General features: G+C 49.6%; 1 protein-coding gene across 3 annotated transcripts in view; it reads left to right on the top strand.

Annotated features, from left to right (window-relative positions):
* Efcab6 (EF-hand calcium binding domain 6) overlaps positions 1 to 22316 on the top strand; it is a 173874-nt gene that overhangs the window by 36337 nt on the left and 115221 nt on the right. For all 3 annotated transcript variants that reach the window (XM_069999721.1, XM_069999723.1, XM_069999722.1), the window contains 2 exons: positions 620 to 686; positions 18127 to 18263. In XM_069999721.1, coding sequence (XP_069855822.1) covers positions 620 to 686; positions 18127 to 18263 — 204 coding nt within the window. The remainder of the gene's footprint in view (positions 1 to 619; positions 687 to 18126; positions 18264 to 22316) is intronic.

Raw genomic sequence — 22316 nt, 5'->3', positions numbered from 1 at the left:
GAAGTGAAGCCATTCACTCATGTTCATACTTCAGGCTGACTTTAAAAGAGATTTCTTTATTTTGGAGGGGGGTCCAGTTGTGGGGCCTGAACTCTGGGCCTGGGCGCTGTCCCTCAGCTCTTCAGCTCGAGGCTAGTGCGCTACCACTTGAGCCACAGCACCACTTCCGGCTTTTTTTTTCTGCTTATGTGGTGCTGAGGAATCGAACCCAGGGCCTCATACATGCAAAGCAAGTGCTCTGCCACTGAGCCACCTTCCCAGCCCTAAAAGATTTCTTAAGCCAGGTGCTGGTGCCTCTCGCCTGTAATCCTAGCTACTCAGGAGGCTGAAATATGAGAATCAGGGTTCAAAGCCAGCCTTGCCAGGGAAGTTCATGAGACTCTTATCTCATTAACCACCATAAACGCTAGACGTAGAACTGTGATGCATGTGGTAGACTTCCAGCCTTCAGTGGAAAAAGCCAAGCAAGAGCGTGAGGCCCTAAGTTTAAGCCTCAGTAACTGACACCAAAAAATGGGTAGGAGGGGAGAGTTTATGTAAAAATCCTTTCTAGTTAAGGTGTCTGTAAGCTTTGTGTAAACACTGATCAAAACATTTTAACAAAGATTTTTTTTTTAAGGGGAAATGGAAGTGAAATGGATAGCTGCCGGACACTGAAGGAACTTGAAAGCCAAATTGGGGAAAAGGTAATACGAGCGTCCAGCCAGTGGCAGGTGTCAGCTGAGGTGGTTGATTCTAACTATGCACCCCTTGTCTGAGCCGGCACCTAAAGCTCTCTGGCTAAGCCAATGTCAGAACAAGTCCCTGGAATGGCTGTTATCCCAAAGCCTTCACAATGGCAGATGGATGGCATCTTCTAGCGAATGGCATAGGTAGAAGTCTTAGAATATGAATTGCTTTGGTAAGGATCTTTGTATCTTTGTTAGTAAAGCTGCCTCTCTGCTTTTGTATTGGACCAAGCTAGGCTTTCTTTAGAAAGAGAAAGTGACTGCTTTTCCCCAGCAAATGCTGATCAAGAGCATCAGTGGGGAGAGGGGGTTTAGGAGGGAGATAACCAGGCAGACTGGCAGCAATATACATTTAATACTGAGTAATTTGCCCTGAGAGCTACTGCACTGTGTGTAGGAGCAGAGCACCTGGCTTCATTCTTGCTGATTACTGAGACCTCACCATGGCTGGGGTAGGGAGAGGGTGGTAATGCCATGCAAGACTTGGAACCTGATGCTTTTTTAAAATGCATTTGAGTCTGTCAGTTACATGGCTTAATTTATTTGATACAATATGTTGGTTTGGAATGCAACAAATTTACTTTCTTTTCTGAACTCTTTTGAGACTTTCATACATTTCAAAATCAAAAATAACGAGAGATCCACAGAATGTTGGCTTTGGGTTTGCTGGCTGGTGCCATTAAGGCCCCAAACTCCTTCTTAAATCTGGTAATTTGTTAGCCATACATGCTAAAGACCTGATGCAAGCAGGGGCCCTGGCATCATCATCTTCCTTTGCTTTGCGACCCTAGTTATTCTGGAGGGAAGCCGACTGCTTGTGACAGTCATCCTAGCAGCATGGGTCTACACCATAACATGAGATCTCACAGTTACTGTGGAGAGAAGAGACATAGCAGGGGTGGGGTGGTTGGGGTTACCTGAAACAAGACTGAGAAGACCAGATGTGAATGGGAGCCCTGCGCTCTCTGGCCTTCCCCGTCACTCCTTTCCCTTTGTGCTCCTCCTAGGGATCAAGGTAGACCTTTGCAGGTGTGTGTGTGTGTGTGTGTGTGTGTGTGTGTGTGTGTGTGTGTGTGTGTGTGTGTGGTGTGTGGTGTGTGTGGTGTGTATGTATGTATGCACACGCTCACGCGAGCATGCTGGTACAGGGGCTTGAGCTCAGACCTGGGCACTGTGCCTTAACTAACTTTTTTTTCAAGGCTAGCTTTGACCTATAGCCCAAGGTTTTTGGTGGTTAATTGGAAATAAGAGTCTGCTCAGGCTGGCTTTTAAACCATAATCTTTAGATCACAGCTTCCTGAGTAGCTAAGATTACACAGTTTGGGGGCAGCATCCTGTGAAGACAAGAAGATGAGGGCCAAAAGCTGAGGAGCGATGGCAGAGAGAATGCTCTATCTTCGGGTTGTCCAGCCAGTGCAGTCTACCAGCCAGGTGGCCTTTGGCAAGTCCCTGTCATTGGGTTTCTGTATCTGTCCGTGGGATCTCATCCATATGGAGGATCTGAGGTTGAAAATATCTAGTAGTGACCACTGGGAACCCTATCAGGATTCAGTGAGCCCGAGAAGCCTGGGTAAAGGGGGATACAATGAGCCCTTGAGCCCCAAGAACCCCACAGGGATACAGTGAGCCGCAAGAGCTGGCAGGGATGCACTGAATCCTGGGAGCTACTGTTCTTCGCCTGTAGCATCCTAAATCCCTTCTCCCCCTCTTCCTGGAATAGAGTGGCTGAAACGAACAGGTCGTTAAGCTTGCCCTGCCCTTTGCTGCTCCCTGGCACCTCTTAGTGGAAGGTCATGGCTAGTGCTGGAGCCTGAGAAGGGTAGATTACTGGAGCCAGTCTCCAAGCCTGGTGATGATTGGTGAATGAAAAAGATGCTTGTTATTTTGCTTTAGTGATGAAGCTAAATAAGTGCATTGCGTATTGCTTATTGGAGCCAGCAGTACATGTGCATCCCTTGGAATTTGGGGAGTAGGACTATGTTAATGCACGTGTGACCCAGCCTTCTCAAACCCACAAATACGTAGTAGCTCAGCTAGACTCCCAGACTCCAGACTGGGAGTACTGGTACTTCAGTACTTACCGTGCAGTGGGTCTCTCTAATGGCTGCTTTCCCAGCCTCTGCCTCCTTCCCATGTTCAGGCCCTCGTTCATGCTCGTTGCCTTTGGGTCCCTGGGCTCTGAGCCCCACCTTCTCCCATTGGACCCAGGGAGCAAGCCAGGCTGGATGGCTTGGTGCATGAAAAAGATGCTTGTTATTTTGCTTTAGTGATGAAGCTAAATAAGTGCATTGCGTATTGCTTATTGGGGCCAGCAGTACATGTGCATCCCTTGGAATTTGGGGAGTAGGTGCATATGCGTTGCATGACTGTGCCCTGTCTGTTCCCCTAGGGTCTACCCTGTGCTGGGGACGGGGAGGTTTGTCCAGTCATAGCCCCAGGGTTTAATCTGCACTGTGCTCCACCTAGCCGTCACCCAAAGGCCTGTGTGGTCCTCACCCTCACTCTCTTGGTACTCCTGCTTTCCATTTCATCACAAACTAAGACCCGGCACGTTCCTCCAGTCCCCTGGCTGTACCTCAGACGAGCTGGCTCAGGAGTTCTCTGGTCTCCAGGTTCTCTACTCCTATAGATTGGAGGTGGAGGGATCTAGGGAGATTCTGCCACTCAGAATGGCCTCCGGGGGAAGGGGCAGCAAGCTGTGGACAGCATCGGGCCATCAGTGGAGTTTACCACGAAACCTGCCACAAGAGTGTTTCACCATCGAGTAAGGTCAAGGGGACAAAGCCTTAGGGCAGGCCTCCCTCCACTGACCAGGGAGGCTGGTTTTCCTGGCTAAACCCTCCTAATGGCAGCTTAACCTGCCACCAGGTGGCGGCCCTAGCCACACCAGGCTGGGCTCTCCTGGTGCCCAGCCAGAGCCTCCTCGTGGACAGGAGAGGAGGGAGCCTGGTTACCAGAAGACAAATGTGTCTCCCCTTCTGGCCACCAAAAGGTCGCCCCCATTCCTGGCACATGTGCAGATACTTCAAAGTCAGTTTTTTGCAATGGGCTACTCTTCCATAATGACTTCAAGAACAGGGGAAAGCATCTCCCATGTTTCACAGCACAGAATGCACCCCAACCAGACCTACACTGGCCGTGGCCCTGGTCCCTGCCAGCAGCCTAGGCCAGCCCTGGCTCTCCTGCCCCAATGTGGTTCCTTCTGTGGAGCACATGGCCACCCAAGGAGGTGCAGCTGAACCAGAGGGGACTGGAGGGTTTGTTAGAAAGGAAAGAGAAGAGCACGGGATGGCTCTGTGAGCCTGTTTGAGCCCTGGCTAGGAGTTCTCCGAAGAGCTCTGCTGTATGAAATCACTTAGCTCCCAGGAGATGTGCATAAGGCAGCAGCTACTGCTGCCCAGTGTTGGCCTAGGAGAGACTGAAAATGATCACACAGCCCAGCCAGGGGTGCAGAGCTGAGTGGAGAGGCTACTGCAGCCTCAGCTGGGTCCAGAGTTCTTGATTTAACCCCTGGGCTATTCTGCCTCTGTGTGCCTCTGTGTATGTGTGTGCATGCATGTGTGCACTTGTACTAGGACTTGAATTTAGGGCCTGGGCACACTCTCTTTTTTTTTTTTTATTGTGAGAATACCGTACAGAGGAGTTACAATTACATGGGCAAGATAACGAGTACATTTCTTATCAAGCATTGTTGCCTCCTCGTTGTTTTCCCTTCCCATCCCTTCCCATACTCCTCCTCTCCCCCCACCCCCCCACCAAAGTTGTTAAGTTTGTTTTTTGACATAACGACTTGTACATCTCATTGTTGCAATGGGTCCACCTGTATCCCTAGTTAAACGATTTGTTTTTTTCCCATCCCCTCCACAAATTATACTAACATCAAATACAATGAAAGTATGTGTTATACTGTGGGGGAGGGACATACAAAGCAACATAGAAATCATCTTATAAATATGATAGAAACAATTGCCTGAAAGAAAAAAAAACCAAAAAAACATTTGAATACTTATCTTGGGGTTCATTCCGCTAACATCAACTTATCTGACCTTTTCTGCTTGACTCAGACATATACTAGTTATTGCAAATAAGGAAACCATGGGGCCTATGTTTCTTTGGGCTTGGACTAGGAGTCTCAGATCTTACCCTCCTGAGTAGTGAGGATTATAGGTGTGAAGCACCAGCACCTGGCTGCCATTTTGCCTTTTGAGAGTGCTCTCTGGAGAGCGGTTGAGACTGGTATATTCAGAAAATGTGGCATGCTCACTCCTTACCTCAGAGAGCAGATCTGTTGCCATTGGCCTGGGAGTACATGGGGCTCGGCTCTAGCCAAGGAGCCATCCTTTTGTAGCATCTACCGCCACTGGACATCTGGAAGTTGGCTCCTCTTTTCCCTGTCTGGAGTCCCGCCTTCTCCCACCCCTTCCTGCTCATGTCTGTTGTGCCTGCTGTCTTGCCCTGCAGAACCCGTGTCTCACCAGGCACTGAGGGCAAGTCTAAGCCTCCAGACTTGGCTTGCTCACACTAGAGGTTAAAACTGGGCAGGAAGGAAAGGGGCAAAGGTAATGCTGGTGTGTTGCCAGGAAATGGTGCTCACCGTTTCTCTCCAGTTTATCATTGTTGACTCCCACACAAGGTGCAATAGAAATGGAAGAGGCTAGGAAGGGAGGAAAGCCCAGCCTGCTCCACCCTGCCCTTGGCAGGGCCCATGCCAATTCATCCACGCAGGGAGTCAGATGTGGAGAGTGAGTCCCACCTTCCTGGGTGTGTGTGCAGCCAGTGGTCTCGCGTATCAGAGCTTTGCCCCCTTCCCTGCCACTCACAAAAGCAGTTCTTAAGCAAAGACTGGGAATCAAGACTGTGTAACTCAGTTAAGGAAGTATAAAAAGAAAAGCCCCAGAGGCCTGGGTTGTTTGCTCTCATATCTTGTCATGCTCCAAGCCAGAGAAACTCTCCACAGGAAAAAAGGCCCCAAGGCTTGGGTGCCATGATGCGGGAACATCTGGTCCGCCAGTCAGCTGTGACTAGTGTGTCTATGGCCGCCGAGTGCTCTGCCCACATGTTCGTGGATTACCACGGTGCCTGGGAGTTCTGATACAGCCTGGTTCATCTCCGAAGCAATTAGGAAATAATGGGAGGTGCCAGGCTGCTTGCTCGCTCTACAACGTCCTTGCGGAGAAGAGACAGATTTGTTCTTCTACATTGGTGGATTCTTTTCCTAAAAGAAACTTTAAAAGTTACTTGAAAATAGAGGGACAGTTGTTAGACGCATACCCCGGAGCAGTGCACACCCGTATTTTCATGAATGGACACACCACAGTTGCCTTGTTAGAAGTCTGCGCTCCCCCTCTCCTCCCCCTTCCCCCCCCCCCCCCCCGCAAGCTGAGGCCATTGGGTAGAGCACTCAGCCCGGTTTCCTCCTCTGTCTCCTCATCTTGCTCCCATCAGTTCACTGGGGTGTACTTGGGATGAATTGCCTATTGCGGCAGGTATTTGAATACCTCTCCTCTTCTGTCTGAAGAAAATATTAACATATCGCAGAGTGGTTGGGACAGATTGTATCTGAGGCACTTCTTCCTCCCTGCAGAACAGCCTATCAATCATCACAGAATACAGCGATTAATAATGTCACAGCTTTCCTCTGGCTCTGTGCAGCTCCATGAAGAGTAGCGTTTGCTTTTTCATCCGGAGAACCTCACACCACAGAACAATCACTTGCCATTTTATAACAAAACTATATTGAAAGTTCTACTTCTACCTCAGATCCTATTTTTGGGTATGCTATTACTAATTTACTGAAACCTTCCAAAGGAAACTGCAACAAAGATTCTGTTGTATCAAAATTTATAGTCATTTCAGACTGTGCATCTTTTTTTTCTTTTAAAATAATGTAGCCCTGCATATGGTAAATTCATAGTACAAGCATCAGCCTGAGATGAGATGTTTGGAACATGCGCATTGGGGACAGCCTGGTGTCCCGGAGGACAGGAGCAAGCTGTCTCCATCCAAGCTCGTCCTCATCTGGGAAATGGACAGTCTTAGCAAGGTGGCCTCAGTATTGTTGAGATTCCTTGAGACAGGAAGGTAGAATGAACTCTCTGTGGTGCCAGGCCCAAGGGACGTACTCCAAACAATTTGCAGTTGGCACCTGGAATAAATGCGACACAACAGCTCTTTCTTATGTGGCTCAGAGCTATGAGAGCTGTACGCCTGTGGCATCTACATGTCTGCCCCCTTTCAAGGCCCCTGGCTCACAGTGTCTACAGGGCATAGCCTAACCAGGGACGGGGTCCCCAGTCACTATCAGTTAAAAGGAAACTGAGGACCTAACCCTCTCCATCAGCAAGTCCCATACTCATGTCCTGAACAGAGCCCTCAACTCAGCAACTGCTTCCCTAACACTGCATCAGCAGCAGCCTGGCCCTGGCCCCGTGGCCCCTGTCAGTGCTGGCAGCACCTTGCACAGTTTCCTGCCCCAGTGGAAATGTCACAGCCGTGGTTGCCCACAGAGCCTACTTCAGGTCAACATCCTGCCCTATGTGAGATCCCAGAGAGGTGGCGCTTGGACCCCCATGTGCAGTTGTGTATTTTCCTTGGTATCTGGAATAGTCCGAAATGTGTTACTTGTTTCTGAGTAGGTTGTATACTCTGTGGTTGCAGGCAGCATCTCCGTGTTGCTCACAGGGATGCCTTCAGGGCCTCAAGCAGTTCTTGCCATCTGGTACACTCTTGGCCAGTGTTTATGGGATGAGTCAAGTTTTGTAGGACAGTTCATGGTACTTGGCGGGGGGTGGGGGGGTGAGGAGGGGAGGGGAGTGGCGGTGCAGAAACAACTTGATGAGGATGGAGGTTGTGTGTGGATCAGCACAGGGTCTTAATGCATATTGAGGACAGGGTCCGGGAGTGATGCCGTGTGGCGTGTAGGATTGCCACATGGCACAAGGACACAAAAGGGTGCAGAAGAGATTGGAACTGTGTGTTCATGGTGATGCTCTGAGACAGGTTAGGACAGGTCAGATTTGGAAGGTAGGCTGGAAAAGAGTACTTGAAAAAGCATGGGGCAGGAAGGAGGGTGCATTGAGGGTATGACTGGAGACGGAGGTGCTGGGCTGCATGGTGAGGAGCGTGCTGGGTGCCTGTTGGGGATCAACTGAAGGTGGGGCCTATTATCAGGCCTTTGGGGTGATGAGCCACTCTTTACTTTCCATCCTTCCTCCCTCCTTCCCTCCTTCCTCCCTTCTTCCCTCCTTCCTTCCTTCCTTCCTCTCTTCTTCCCTCCTTCCCTCCTTCCTTCCCTCCTTCCTTCCTTCCTTCCTTCCTTGCTTGCTTTCTTGCTTTCTTGGTCCTGGGGCTTGAATTCAGGGCCTGGATGCTGCCCCTGAGCCTCTTTGCACTCAAGGCTAGTGTTCTGCCACTTGAGCCACAGTGCTACTTCTGGCTTTTTTTGATAGTTTATTGGAGATAAGAGTCTCACAGGAACTTTTCTGCCTGGGCTAACTCTGAATCATAGTCCTCAGATCTCGGCCTCCTGAGTAGCTAAGATTACAGGCGTGAGCCACTGGCACCTGGCTTGAGCCAACTCTGTTTAAGTTATAAAGAAAGGAGGTTCATTTGGTTCTGGTCCCAGGTCAAGGGTCAGCCACCTTTTTATCATCACCATCAGCCTACTGACGTGAGTGCACAGAGATCCAATCTTTGTCCTCCAGACGCTTCAGATGGGTGTGGGAGCACCAGCCCAAGTGGTGTATCACGGTGGTTCCAGAGTTTATTGGCTGGCATATCACTATGCTCAAGAGGATCAAGAGACCAAGGAAGTGAGAGCTGCTTTGGTGGCAGCGGGTTTGGATACCGACTCACGCTCCGGGCCCACCACGGCTTTCCACAGAGGCTCCCCCAAGCCTTTGCTGTGCTAACCTGCCGTGAATCCCCAATGCTTCAGAGCATAGCAGCGAATACGGCTGACTTCAGGGTGAAGTCAGTAGGACTGGTGGTGAATTGGATGTGGGAGTGAAGAGGAGAGTCAAAGTTGGGCTCAGTTCTGTCATGGGGTCCTGGATGAACAGGACAGAGTTTGGGTTTGGCAAGGAAGACCCAAGCTCACCTAGCTAACGGGGTGAGAAGAACCTACATCTTCTCTTCTCCCCTTCGCCCCCTCTATCCCCCACCGCCATCACCTTCAGACAACTTGCCCCCTGGAAGAGTGATCTGGTTGATGGACTCACTTCCACCCTGTGCCCCCTTGCCTTCCTCCTGTTTGTTCATGAATCCAAGATAGGAAGAGCCATTTGGAGTCTCACCTTTCCTTCACCACCTGGCTCAAACCTATGCACAGTGCTCCAAGGTGCCCTTAGTGGCCAGCAGTGGCCCTGAAGAGCTAGTTGGTGTCCAGAGGAACTTTTATTTGTGGTTTGGACTCTGTCTCCCCAAGGGTTGCTTTGCTCAAGGCTAATGCTCTACCACTTGAGCCACAGCTCCACTTCCAGCTTTTTGGTGGCTGATTAGAGATGAGTATTATAGCCTGGCTATAATATTATGTATATATAGTATTATGTATATATAGTATTATGGCTGGCTGATCTCAGATCTCAACCTTCTGCACAGCCAGGATTAGAGATGTGAGCCATCTACACCTGAGGAACTCTTGTCTGGAGGAATGCCACTTGGGGCCTGCTGGAGACGGGCCTTGTTCTAAATATGGCTCTGTTCCAGTTCTCACGCGAGGGTTCTCTGACTGGCTCTGGGCTGGGCAGCACCCAGCACTGGCCTGCACAGGAAGCTTGAAACTGCTGCTCTCCTGCTGGGTTCTCTTCCTTTTCTCCAGACAGGCCTCATTCCTGCAGTGTACAAGCGGAGCTTGTGGTGTGCAAGTGTGCTGGATGGGGTGGCAGCCCCTCCTGGCGCGGAGCTCTGCCCTGTGAGTGAGATGGGGCTAGGCTGGTGAGATCCCAGGGTTTTCGACCTGTACCTGGGGTACAGCTAGTATTCCATGGATGTGGGCTGGGCACCAAGAAAGAAAGGAAAGCCAGGAAATATTTCCTAGCCTGCTCCAGCATAGCGTCAGTTGAGTAGGTTGTTTCTTATTAATAGTTGTCTTATATGTAATCATTAAAAAATGAAAATTAAACATAATTTATACATGGCTTGTGGATTATATTACCAGCAACTTTCCTTCTTCACTTTGGCTACAGGGAGACCCAAGACTCCATTATGGTGACTTTGTGGTTTTCTTCTTTCTTTTTTGTCTGCTCTGTTTTCTCCATTTTCATCGCTCTGATTTGGCTGTCTTTTTATGCAAGCTTGTTCAGTTTTGGGTAGAAGCAGGATATGCATATGTTCATGGAAATGACTGCATAGTCCTTTGGCCCATTGGGGTGAGCTCCAAAGTGGCAAGAGGGCTGAAGCCAGCCCTGGAAAGGGTGGCCGAGGCTTTGTTCAAGGTGAGCCACACCCAGCCGCCACTCCACACACCCTCCCCGGCCCCTTCCCTCCCCTCCCTGAATTGAAAGTTTGTGTTTATGAGATTCTGAATGTAGTCTAATTTTTTCCTATCTGGTTTGGCTTCTCTCTACCAGCTGGTAAATAGGAATCGTTCACTGTAGGAGGCCAGTACTCTGCAGAGTGTAAACAGATGGAGTCGATATAAAGTGACAAGTTAGACTGCTACTGAGAATACAGAGCCAAAACTCTGAGCATAACAGTCGAGCTACTGATCGCGTTCCAGTTCATTTAGTCCTGAATAGTGCCGCGTATCTGCACAGCTGTGTTGTTCTCCCCCACCCCCACCCTTTTCTTTCTTCTGGGTTGATAATGACAATTTCAAAGAAAAACTTTAATTAAAGATTTTATACAAAATAGCCAAAAGTAGAATAATAAGGAAAATGAGCACTGATGTGTTTATTGTAAGAGAAATCCTTTTGCATGGTGTCATTGAATTTTTTTTCTTTCTTAAATTTCAAACGAGTTTGGTGGTGATGACAGAAAGGTGCCAGACTGACAGCAGTGGGTGTTGAACCAAGATGGGGGCTGTTAAAAGCCCCCTTCCCAGAGCTGGGTCTGCAGGTGGCGGGGGCCGTGGCTCCTGACCTCCTTCTGTCAGGATCAGGCAGGACGAAGCAGCTCTGGGAGGGATGCTGAGCAGAAAGCAGCGTGGCAAAGCCAGGAGGGCCGGCCCGTGCCGGGGCGGGGCTAAGCTGCATCAGACCCAGGAGGGGAGGCTGAGCGTGGCCCCGTGGCCCGGAGCCTCCAAGAAGGAACCACCAGGGCCCTTTTGTGGCTCCTTGAGATCTGGGTGGTCGCATTTCTTGGGTTTTCAGCACTTCTTCCTGGAGCTCAAAGTGCCTTAAAAAAGCATTTTAAACAAAGAACTGCAGAGTAATAAGGCCCACCACGGTAGGCAGTTTATTGAGCTGACTGAGCTCAGTGGGGCACAACTATGAAGCAGATTCATTTCCTTCTCTCGCCGCCCTCCAGAAGCACGTCTCTCCTACCCATCCCTGAAGGACCGCTGGCAGGCCTCCTGTCTTGTCGCATGCAGGTAGAGGGACCGCAGCAGGCCTCGTGTCTTGTCCCATGGAGGTATAAACCAGTCTGCGATGCCGGCGTGTCTGTGTGAATCCTCTCAGCTCAGCACTTAAGTGCTGCGCCCACCCCCTCCACTTTATTCCACCTGCTCACCCCTGTTCTGCTGCCACCCTCCCCAGAGTGTGGGAGAGGGATCATTCTATCCCTCCCACATCTGGTAACTTCCCTGGCAGCCTGAAAAGGCTGCTCTCAGGTAGGGCCCATTGAGGGTCTCTGAACTATATGGTTTCTGATCTGAATCCCTGTGGACCTCGTTGGCCCCCATGCCCAGGAGCCCACCCCCCTCTCCCTGTGCCACCAGGGTCCCCTCGCCTGTGAGCAGCCCCTTTGGAGCAGTAAAGCTATCTTCTTTTTCAACTATTGGTATATATATTTTAAATGTATTATCATAAAGGTGATATACAGAGAGGTTACAGTTACATAAGTCAGGTAAAGACTATATTTCTTTTTAGACAATGTCACCCCTTCCCTCACATTCTGCTGCTTTCTGTCTTCTTGGAAGTCTTCTTAATACATGAGAAACGTATACATCCTGTCCATGCCAATACTAGGGGCTTAAGCTGGCTGATGCAGGAGGCCTCTCTTGATTGGCTTGGACATGCTTCTGATTCCCCAGTTCCCCTCCCAGGAGGGTGCATATAGACCAGTGAGTCCCTTCTTCACAGGTGCCTTACTTTCCTGTGCAAAGATTTGTGTGGCAGATTGCAGCTTATTGCCTATGAATGTAGCAGCCCCACCTACCCACCATCCATCCATCCATCCATCCATCCTTCCTTCCTTCCATCCTCCATTAGCCACCAGTCCATCCACACATCATCTATCTATCCACCTACTCATATACTCACACAGGTACATCCCCTTATCCATCCATCCAAACTTCCATCTGTTCAGCCTACCAATTCATGTATCCATCCATCCATCCATCCATCACTTGACAATTATTCATTGATCCAGGCCCTCTTCTTGACTATGGACTCCTTCCTATGTCAGACCTCCTGTCCTCCCTAGGCTCCTTATCTTTGAGAGATGGAGCTGGGGAGAGTAGTTCTGGTTAGGGGTTGCCACTCCCCATCATGTGTGTGTGATACTCAGTGATTTGGAAGTGTGTCATCAGCCACTGAGCCCAGCTGGCAATTCCTATAGTGCCACCATCTTCAGAATATGTAAAACAGTGCTCCTACTTGTTCCCACTTTCCAGATAAGAAGTCATATGACTGGAGAAATCAGAATGCTTTTCCCTTACCTGAGTGATAGAGTGGGGCTGGGAATAGCGTCACTGCACCACTCTGCCCTCCGGCTTTCTCGCAGAGGAGGGGTCTGGCACACACGCCAGGCGTGTCCCCGAGGGGGGCTCTGGTCTCCAGTGGTATCCTGTGCTTTCAGGGGTGAGCACTGGCCTGGAGGGAACTGTGGGTCTCTCCCTGCCTCCTTGAAGGACAAGTAGTCTCTGCTTATTGTGGTAGCTTTTACAACTCTACCTTTCATAAGTTAAATCTTTAGAAGAATATTTTGATTTATTCCATACGTATTAATTTCACCAAAGGACTCTCCCATAGTATTCAAACCCGCCATTTCTCCTTTCTTTTGGTTTTAAAAAATGATTCAAAAAATTTAGTAGTCCCTTCCATGTCTTACTATATCCAGTTGGGCTTTAACCATCAGGTAAGGTGTCTTGAAGCCACGCTGCTTTCCTCCTGCCTCCTGTGGGTGAGGCTCCCTTGGTGAGGTTGCTTGGTTCCTCCTTCTGCCCTCCCCTCCCCACCCAGGTCTGCCACCCTGGGTTCCAAGGACCTGGAAAGAGGGTCAGAGAAGGAGAAGTTTGGACAGGGGGATGGGAAAGCTTCCTGGGGGGAGATATGGCCTCCCGCATGGGCCTTGAGTCCATTCCTGGCTTGTGCACTTTCAAGTGCTAACTAGCTCTGCGTTGGGTTTTTTCTAAAACTCTTCATGTCTCTAGGGCTTCTCCAAAGGCCTCACCTGCTCAGCTTCAATTGAGGAGGTGTGTGCAGGACTGGACCAGGACTGACCAGTGAGAGGCCAGGAGGACTGTTCTTGTCTTGTTCTGGAGGGTTCTACCCAGGCCACCCACTCAGCCCTGCTAGGGGAAATCAGCGCAGACGATATGCAAATGAGTGGGAGCGGCTGTATGCCAATAGAATCTATTTATGGATCCTGAAATTTGAAATTCACATAACTCACTTGTCACGAAATACTGTTCTTCTTTTTGATTTTCCCCCCAACCATTTAAAAATGTCAGAACCACTCTTACTTGCAGGTGTACAAGGCTGGGTGGGAAGCAAATGTTGACTGCTCCCCAAATAGTGAGGAAGTGGGGTCAGCCCTGTTCAGGCAGGTCTCCTGGGGCACCCTTCAGGACAGGAGCAGATTTTCTTTTGTGAGAAGCACGCTGGGTTTGGAAAGGACTGCCAGGAATGTGGCCCTGTGCCTTGGGTGAGCTGTGCCCTAGGCCTCCCTCCCTGGAAGCCGCCTGTGATGGAGGCCCGAGTGGGGTAGGGCAGGAGCTGTCCAGCAGAGGAGCCCAGAGTGGAAATGTATGATCTGTGCTTACAGAAGCAGGAAGGAGTTCCCAGTGGCTCAGTGTGGCTGGAGCCCGGGAACAGAGGTGGGGGGTGGGGGGTGGCGGTCTTGGTCACCATCCCTGAGCCCTTAGCTCCTTCTCCTCCCCGGCCACATTGGCCCAGTCCCGTGCACCAGGGCCCTAACTGCTCTGCTGTTGATCAGCCTGGCCATCTGTAGCGCCCTTCTTCGGATGGTGCCAAACTTCCGTCTGACAAGTGATAGGAAACTTGGAGGCGTATCTTGACGGGGTGCGGCGGGGGGTGGGGGGTGTTCCTGCATGCCAGGTTTGTAGATCCATATGGGGTACTCTGGGGTTTAAAGGAGGTACATCACATGTGTCCTTCCCCACCCCACCCCCATTTTCCCAGAAGAGGTGGACAGGACCTAGGCAGCCGACAAGGGCTGAGGTTTTTCTGCAGCCGTGGGTACAAGTGCTGCTGGTTAGAGCTCCATCTTTTAGACCAGGTGGGGAAGTAAAAGATGGACTTGCACAGCCTGGCCTACCTCTCCTGCTCCCCAGCACTTGCTGGTCCCTCTCTGGGAGGGGGTGGTGGCTCTGGAGTACTTAGTTTGGGGCCTTGCACACAATAGGCATTTGTCAACCTGTGAGCCTATTACCCAGGCTGCAATGGTACGAACACTGCTGTCATCAGGCTTCCATTCGGGCCTGGTCCTGACCCAAGGAGGGGTCCGACCACAATCCAGGACTGACCCCCATGCTGCCCTAGACCCTGGGACCAGCAAGAATCCCCAAGGGCTCACGTAGAGGGAGAGGCCACACAAGATCCTGGCTAGCTGGTGGTGGTGGGGGCTCTGGAGACGGGGACACTGCCAGTGGGTATCCTGTTTCTCTGCAGGGTCAGGGGAGGTCTGACTGATAAGGTGACATCTGGGGCTAAGACCCAAATGAGGAGCGGACAGGAGCCAGCAGGTACCAGGAAGAATGTCCCAGAATATCCAATCACCTATTTGATTTCTGCTTCACACTTCCTCTCATTTTCCAAACCCAACTGCTCCCCGCCCTGTCTCCTCCTTGATGAAGGCAAACCCATTCCACCTATTCCTTTTTGCTCACAACATCTCCAGCCTATTGAGAGAGCCTGTCCCTGTCCAGACTGAGAACATTTCCTGAATCTACCCCGTCTCACTTACCACCTCCCCTCCCCACATGGCTACCAGTGTCCTTCCAGTGCCACACCTTACCTCACACAGCATTCTTGCCTGAACACTTGTCCGTCTAAGCCCATCTTGATTCAAAGCCCTGCAGGGCTCCCACCGGCCCACCCCCTCCAGACGGCCTCCAGTGCTGCCTGGCCAGACTCCACACTCCCTGTCTGTGTCCTTGTCTTCACTGCTTTGTAGCCACCCCAGACCCTGCCGCTCCCCCTGCAGGCTTAGCTCCTCCCGACTCACCTTTTCTAAGCCAGTGCATGTGCTGTTCCTGAGCCACGATCCTCCCAACCTTACTCTTCCAAACAGTTTAGGATGTCAGGAGTTGTGCCTCTGAACCCGGCTAACATTTCTTCCAGAGCTGTTCTCTAACTGCGATCCTTCCATTCTCAGCCTCCCAAGTAGGTAAGGTTACTGGTGTGAGCCTCGGGCACAAGGCTCACTAGGTGGAGGATGCAAGGAGGCTTTGTTCCAAGCCCAGTGTGATGGGGGAGGTGTGGCGGGGAAGGGAGGGGCTAGAGAACTCCTTGGCCAGCATGTGCTGTAGGTAGGGTCACAGAGGTCTCTCCCTTGGACCAGGACCAGGGTCACAGCACGTGGGTGTGAAGGCAGATGGACTGTGAATGCTGGGGAGCCCAGGAACATGGTCTTTCAGTTGGTTTGCTTTTTCCTGTAAAGCAGAGAGGAATAGAAGCTGAAAGTTGGGAGAGTGGGTAAAGTGGGCTGTGTGGGCACATATTTCAAGCATCAGGGTTATGACTAAAGGAAAGGAGCAGAAAGACGAACTCAACCATCCAACAGGAACCTGGGGGAGGGCAACCAAGTCTCCTTCAGCCCGGCTGAAGAGAAAGAGGCATGCCCTCCTTACCACGAGGTTCCTTGTTATCAGACAGGAAGGAGAGGAGGGGTAGAAGTCAGGGTGGCTGCATGGTAGTGGGGGAAGGATGGGAACAGGGAGAACGGGGCTCTTTGTGCAAAGGTGGAGTTGGAGTTTTAGCAGCCTCTGTGTCAGCAGATGTGGCCATACCTGATATGGTCCTGGGTCACAGGCTATCTCAAAGCTGCAGGGTGTGTTTGGGGAGGGAGATGATACATTGAGCTTGACATCACGAGCAGCTCCAATATTTTGTGTTTTAGGAGGTAGATGTCGAGGGGGAGAAGAGTGTTTCTAGTTCTAGTTACTGTCCAGTTCCATCTATCAGTGAACATGGCTCAGTGCTAGATGCTTTCTTAGCATGTCCAAGGCCCCAGGTTCCATCCCTAGTTCCAACAGAAATAAAAAGGTGGCTGTATGGATGGTGTGTGTGTGTGTGTGTGTGTGTGTGTGTGTGTGTGTGTGTGTGTGTGTGTGTGTGTGTGTGTGTGTGTGTGTGTGTGTGTGTGTGTGTGTGTGTGTGTGTGTGTGTGTGTGTGTGTACAATGGTAGAGGAGGGCTAGCATGCAGTGGTGCATGTGTCTCTGGCACCGTCAGACCACGTGGAACTGGATTTACTTGAAACTGAAGGAAAGTGGGGTGTCTTGAGTGTGATCTTGACCTTATTATTGTCATAACAAAGCATGGAGTTTGGGCAGGGGGCAGCAGCCTCTGGAGTGAGGACCCGGCTGGAGCAATGTCAGGGTCAGATCAGGCGTCCAGAGGGACTGGGACTGGCGCTGTCCAGCCCGGAGGGGCTGAAGTCTGCAGAGCTGCTGCAGGGCGCGGTGGAGGCAGAAGGTGGAGATGCGAGCTCCCCACATCAACTGACAGGAACACTGTCCTTGATCAGCCTCAAGATGGGGGCCAGCCCCCCACCAGCTCATGGCTGCTCAGGACCTCTGGAGGACCTGTGAGAGAGGCTCCTTTGCTGGGTAGGCCAGGCTCAGTGAGTGCAAGACAGCCAGGGGTACATTCTGAGAGTGTAGGGAGGAGGGGAGTGGTGCCGATGAGAGACACACCTGTGCTATGGGTCTCCCTGAACTTCTCCTGGGACCACTGATTCTCCTCAGAATCCAGACTTTGCCCTCACTCCCTCCCTACCCACCGAGCCCCTGGCCTGCCTTACCCAGAGCTTTCCTGTCCTCGCTGGAGGGAGCTCACTGCAGGCTGACCGTGGACCCAGCCACGCCTCCTGTCCCACAGAGGCATCAGGTCCCTGTGTCCAGAAGTGTTTGTTCTTTTCTCTGAAGGCCTCCGCTAGCTGCCCCCTGAGCCTCTTATTTGACTATTACCTCCACCACCCCAACTGTGTGTGCTTCCCCATCCTCCCCATCCTCCCACAGAGTAGCATAGGGGAAGCATAAACCTGAGGTTGCGCCAGCGTCATGCCATTGAACTGAAATGAAGCCTCTTGAACCTCCATCTCCTGATCTACAAATGGGGAAGCATGTGCGTGTGAGTGTGTGTGTGTGTGTGTGTGTGTGTGTGTGTGTGTGTGTGTGTGTGTGTCTGTGTGCATGTGTGTGTGTGTGCTCACATAGCTCAGTGCCTGCTTATGGGCTCTACCCAGAGCTCCCTTTCTCTGAACAGAAGAGATGGCTGTCCACGCCCTCTATGATTCTGAGAGGCCTCAACAGACAGCGTGCACACGCCATTATGGGGCAGAGCTCCATAAAACTCCTCATGGTATATTTTTTAAAAATTCAGAGGGACTGAAATATACAGTCATATCTTCTAGTTCCTGGTAAAAATAGTTTGCATATGGCTATGAAAAATACAAATTGTACCAGTCCAGCTATGCCAGAACTGTAGTTTTGAAGCATCAATTAACAAAAAAGATTTTTTATGTAGCCCTGAAAGGAAATAAGTTGTTCATGAGGCTTACTGCTTTGCATTAGAGTTTTATTTAAAAAAAAAAACCAACAAACTAAGACTATTTACTAAGAAAATTGCCTTGAAAACATTCAATAAACGTAAAGTGTCCTTTTTTTTCTCCCAAAGACATGTCATTTTGCAATGCCTGCCACTGTGAATCTTTGAAAACATTTTATTTTTATAAGAAGTGTTCAAAAAAACTTTTTCATTTTTTTAATGACCAGTTGGGTTTCACGCACTGGATTTTTTGACTTTTCCTGAATCCCTTTTTAAATGTAGGTTCACAAGAACAAGAAAACGATTATCAAAGCCTTCCAGCTCATAGACATCAACAACACAGGCCGGGTGCGCCCTCAGGAGCTGAGGCGGATCCTGGAGACCTTCTGCCTGAAGATGAAGGAAGAGGAGTACCAGATGTGAGTCCTGGGGGCTGGTGGCAAACGAGACGGGCACGTGGGTGGGTTCCAGGAGGCTCCCCAGGCATTCTCAAAAGTGGGACATGAGCGTCCTCCTCTACTGGTGTCCTGGGTTGAGTACTGTCATCCGGCCTGCGGATTTTTTTTCCGTTTCCTGGAGTTCATTTTGATAAATATTATGTTTATATACTCAGACACACACAGGCATTGCACCTTTGTGTTCTTCCCCTAAGAGGGTCCTCCTTTGGTCTCACTGTTGTGAATGCCTAGAGTCCTGTATAATTTTTCATGTCCCAGGTCTAGCTTACATCTAGCTTCTGCCTATGAGAGAAAAAGAAAACATGTGCCATTTGTCTTGACTTACTTTAAGCTTTACATACTTTACTTAACATGATTTATTCAAGATCCATCCATTTCCCTGCAAATGTCATATTATTCTTTCTACTAATTGTATAAAATTCCATTGTTTATAAGTACCACATTTTTTGGATCTGTTCATCTATTGTGGGGCATCTGTGCTGTTTCCACAACTTGGCTGTTGTGAATAGTGCAGCAACACAGATGTATACAGGCTTGTGATGTTCTGGGTAGATGCCCACAAGTGGTATGGCTGGGTCGTAGGGAAGATCTATGTTTAGTTTTCTGAGGAACCTCCAGACTGCTGTCCAGAGTGGTTGTACTAGTTTACATTCCTAACAACAGTGCAATGGGATTCCTTTTTCCCCACATCCCCACCAACATTTGTTGTTCAAATTCACAATGTTGACCAATCTAACTGAGATGAGATGGAATCTCAGAGTTGTTTCGATTTGCATTTCTTTATGGCCTGGGATGTTGAGCATTTGCTCATTGGTTTCTTGGGCTCCTTGTCTATTTTGGGTGTTACGGCCAGCAGATCTGAACACTGGTTATTGACCGTCCCCTCACTAGTCGCCTTTCTTTCCTGATTGGTATCACGCTTGGCGGCTGCACGTTTCCATTTCACAGGTCTGCTTGACTCACCCTGAGGTTTGGAGGTGAACCAAACAACCCAGGATTTACTCCTTCATCCATGGGCCCGCTGTGGCTCCCCTGTCTGATGTCACGGCAGAAATTTTATTCTCTTTTCAAGTCCATTGTTGCTCTGTGTGTGTGTGTGTGTGTGTGTGTGTGTGTGTGTGTGTGTGTGTGTGTGTGTGTGTGTGTGTGTGTGTGTGTGTGTGTGTGTGTGTGTGTGTGTGTGTGTGTGTGTGTGCGTGCTTACTGGAATTTGAACCCAGGGCCTCTCACTTTCACTTGGTTTTTTCCACTCAAGGCTGTGATGCTCTATCACTTGCTTTGTTTTGGGTCCAGTCGTGGGGCCTGAACTCTGGGCCTGGGCGCTGTCCCTCAGCTCTTCAGCTCAAGGCTAGCGCTCTACCACTTGAGCCACAGTGCCACTTCCAGCTTTTTTTTTTTTTTGTTTATGTGGTGCTGAGGAATCGAACCCAGGGCCTCAGGCATGCAAGGCAAGCGCTCTACCACCGAGCCACCTTCCCAGCCTCTATCACTTGCTTTGTTATATGGCACTTCCTTTGTACAACTACTTAAATATAATAAGACCTTTTATTTAGTATGATTTGTTATGCTTGAGAGAATTTAATGTGATAGCTGTAGAAAACCAGCCAGGCACTGGTGGCTCATACCTGTAATCCTACCTACTCAGGAGGCTGAGATCTGAGGATCTTAGTTTGAAGCTAGCCTAGGCAAACAAATCTGAGAGACTCTGGTTCCCAGTTAAGAAGCAAAAAGATGGAAGTGGAGATGTGGTTTAAGTGGTAAGAGTGTCAGCCTGGAGAAGAAAAGCTAAGCAAAAGTATGAGGCCTTGAGTTTAAGCTCTAGTATGGATGTGTGTGCATGCACGTGCATGTACACACACACACACACAGAGTGAAGACAGTAGGATAACTGTGGAAGAAAGCAGAGATAGGCTGGGGAGGTGGCTCAGTGGTAGAGCACTTGCCTTGCATGCATGAGGCCCTGGGTTCGATTCCTCAGCACCACATAAGCAGGAGGGAAAAAAAGCCAGAAGTGATGCTATGGCTCAAGTGGTAGCGTGCTAGCCTTGAGCTGAAGAACTGAGGGACAGCGCCCAGGCCCAGAATTCAGGCCCCATAACCGGAACCCCCCCCAAAAAAGCAGAGATAGACAAGGTGTGTCCATAGCACAGGGGCTGCCCAGGCTAACAGCAAGGAGGCTTAAAAAACATGAGTTCCCACTCTTTTGAACATTTTGTCTTCTTTTTTCCTCTTTATAAACCTACCTCAGAATAAAAAAAAGACATAATAGATGTTTTAATTTTTACATCCTTTCCGGCTGGGAAAATGTCCAGAATAAGATCCAAACAAAACAAATTAAATAATTTTGTGCGTGCAATTATAGAACGGAGGCAGCACTCTTCTAAAACAGGCAATCAAAAAACAAAGCAGTGTTTTATTTGACAATAAACCTTGTGTTTGGCACTGCAGTCTCCAACCTAGTAAATCTATAAAAAATGTTACTGTTTCCCCATCTCTTAAGGGTTGAATAATAAAGAACTCCACAAATTTTTATTCGCAATTTTTTTTAAAACCCCCAAACAATGCCGTTTTCATACTATGGCTTGAGAAACTTCACATAATAGAATTGCAATTGCCTCCCGTAGACCAGACACACGGGGCATCAAAAGGAGAATATTTCTTCAGTTGTTTAATGTGCTCTTTATTGAAGCTCCAGAATATGCTGTTTCTGCGCGTGCTGCTTTAGTATTAATTCTGCTTTGTTAATTGTAGTACAGAAAACACAAAGCATTTATGAATCCTTTCATCTCAAGGCTTTCTATTTAAGATCTGTGTTAGGCCCTTGGTGTGGGATAGGAATGGATGGGCTTTGAAGTCAAGTCTGTACCCTAGTCCTAGAGCCTTGGGAAGCTCCCTAGATGGCCCTGCCTGAGACTCAGGCACAGTGACTTAGGCTGGAATCCTCATTGCTGAGGAGGCTGAGATCAAGGATCACAATTTGAAAGCCAGCATGGGCAGAAAAGTCCATGAGACTCTTGTCTCCAATAAACAACCAAAAAGCCAGAAGTAGAACTGTGGCTCAAGTAGCAGAGTGCCAGCCTTGAGCTGTAAAGGTCAGGGACAGCGCCCAGGCTCTGAATTCTGGCTCAGGACTAGTACAAGAAGAACAAGGAAGGAGGGGAGGGAACGAGGAAGAGGAGGAGGAGAGGGAGGAAGAAGGAAAGAAGGAAGGAAAGAACCAGAGAAGTCTACCACAAAGGATAGTGATATATGAATGGTCAAAGGTGTGTGGCACAAGTGCGTGCCATCAGTAGTCACAAGTGTATGAATGTCATAATGGTGCCATCAGTAGTCACAAGTGTGTGGCACAGTCATAAAGGTTCCCCAATGCCCTTTGTTCCTTCATAGTTTAGCTGCTGAACACCTTTCAGCCCATACCAATTTGAAGGTACAGATTTGATCACCTCCATGCTTTATACTTGACCAAGACTTCCCCCAGTCCATCTCAATTCACCCCATACACCCTCCATTACCCCCCAGGATAAAGTATTGTATCTCTGTAATTTTTGAGCAATCTTTTTTTTTTTTTGCCTGTCCTATGGCTTGAACTCTGGGCCTGGGCACTGACTCTGAGCTTCTTTGTGCTCACGTGTTCTACCACTTGAGCCACAGCATCACTTCTAGCTTTTTCTGAGTTGTTTACTGGAGATAAGAGTCTCATGGACTTTGAAGCCTGGCTGGCTTCAAACTGTGATCCTCAGATCTCAGCCTCCTGAGTAGCTAGGATTACAGGCATGAGCCACTGGTGCCTGGCTTGAGCAGCCTTCCAAACAAATGAACCAACAAGCCATGGAAGGCCGGCCTGCAGCCTGAGCAGCGAGTGCCTGTGGACTCTTTTCCAGGTAAATGCAAAATTCTGGAGAGGTTTTCCAGCTGAGTCCTCCCTTCTCTAAATCCGCCTTCCTGAGAGACCCACTTGCCTGCTGCTTCCTGTAGTCTGTGCCTCCCTGCCCAGAATTCTAGTTCCTGGGACCC

This window comes from Dipodomys merriami, unplaced genomic scaffold (genome assembly GCF_024711535.1).
Source record: "Dipodomys merriami isolate MVZ:Mamm:240054 unplaced genomic scaffold, mDipMer1.0.p SCAF_55, whole genome shotgun sequence".
In the NCBI taxonomy this organism is placed as follows: Eukaryota; Metazoa; Chordata; class Mammalia; order Rodentia; family Heteromyidae; genus Dipodomys; species Dipodomys merriami.
The sequence above is the reverse complement of the archived record's forward strand: the minus strand, read 5'-3'. Positions and strand labels throughout refer to the sequence as shown.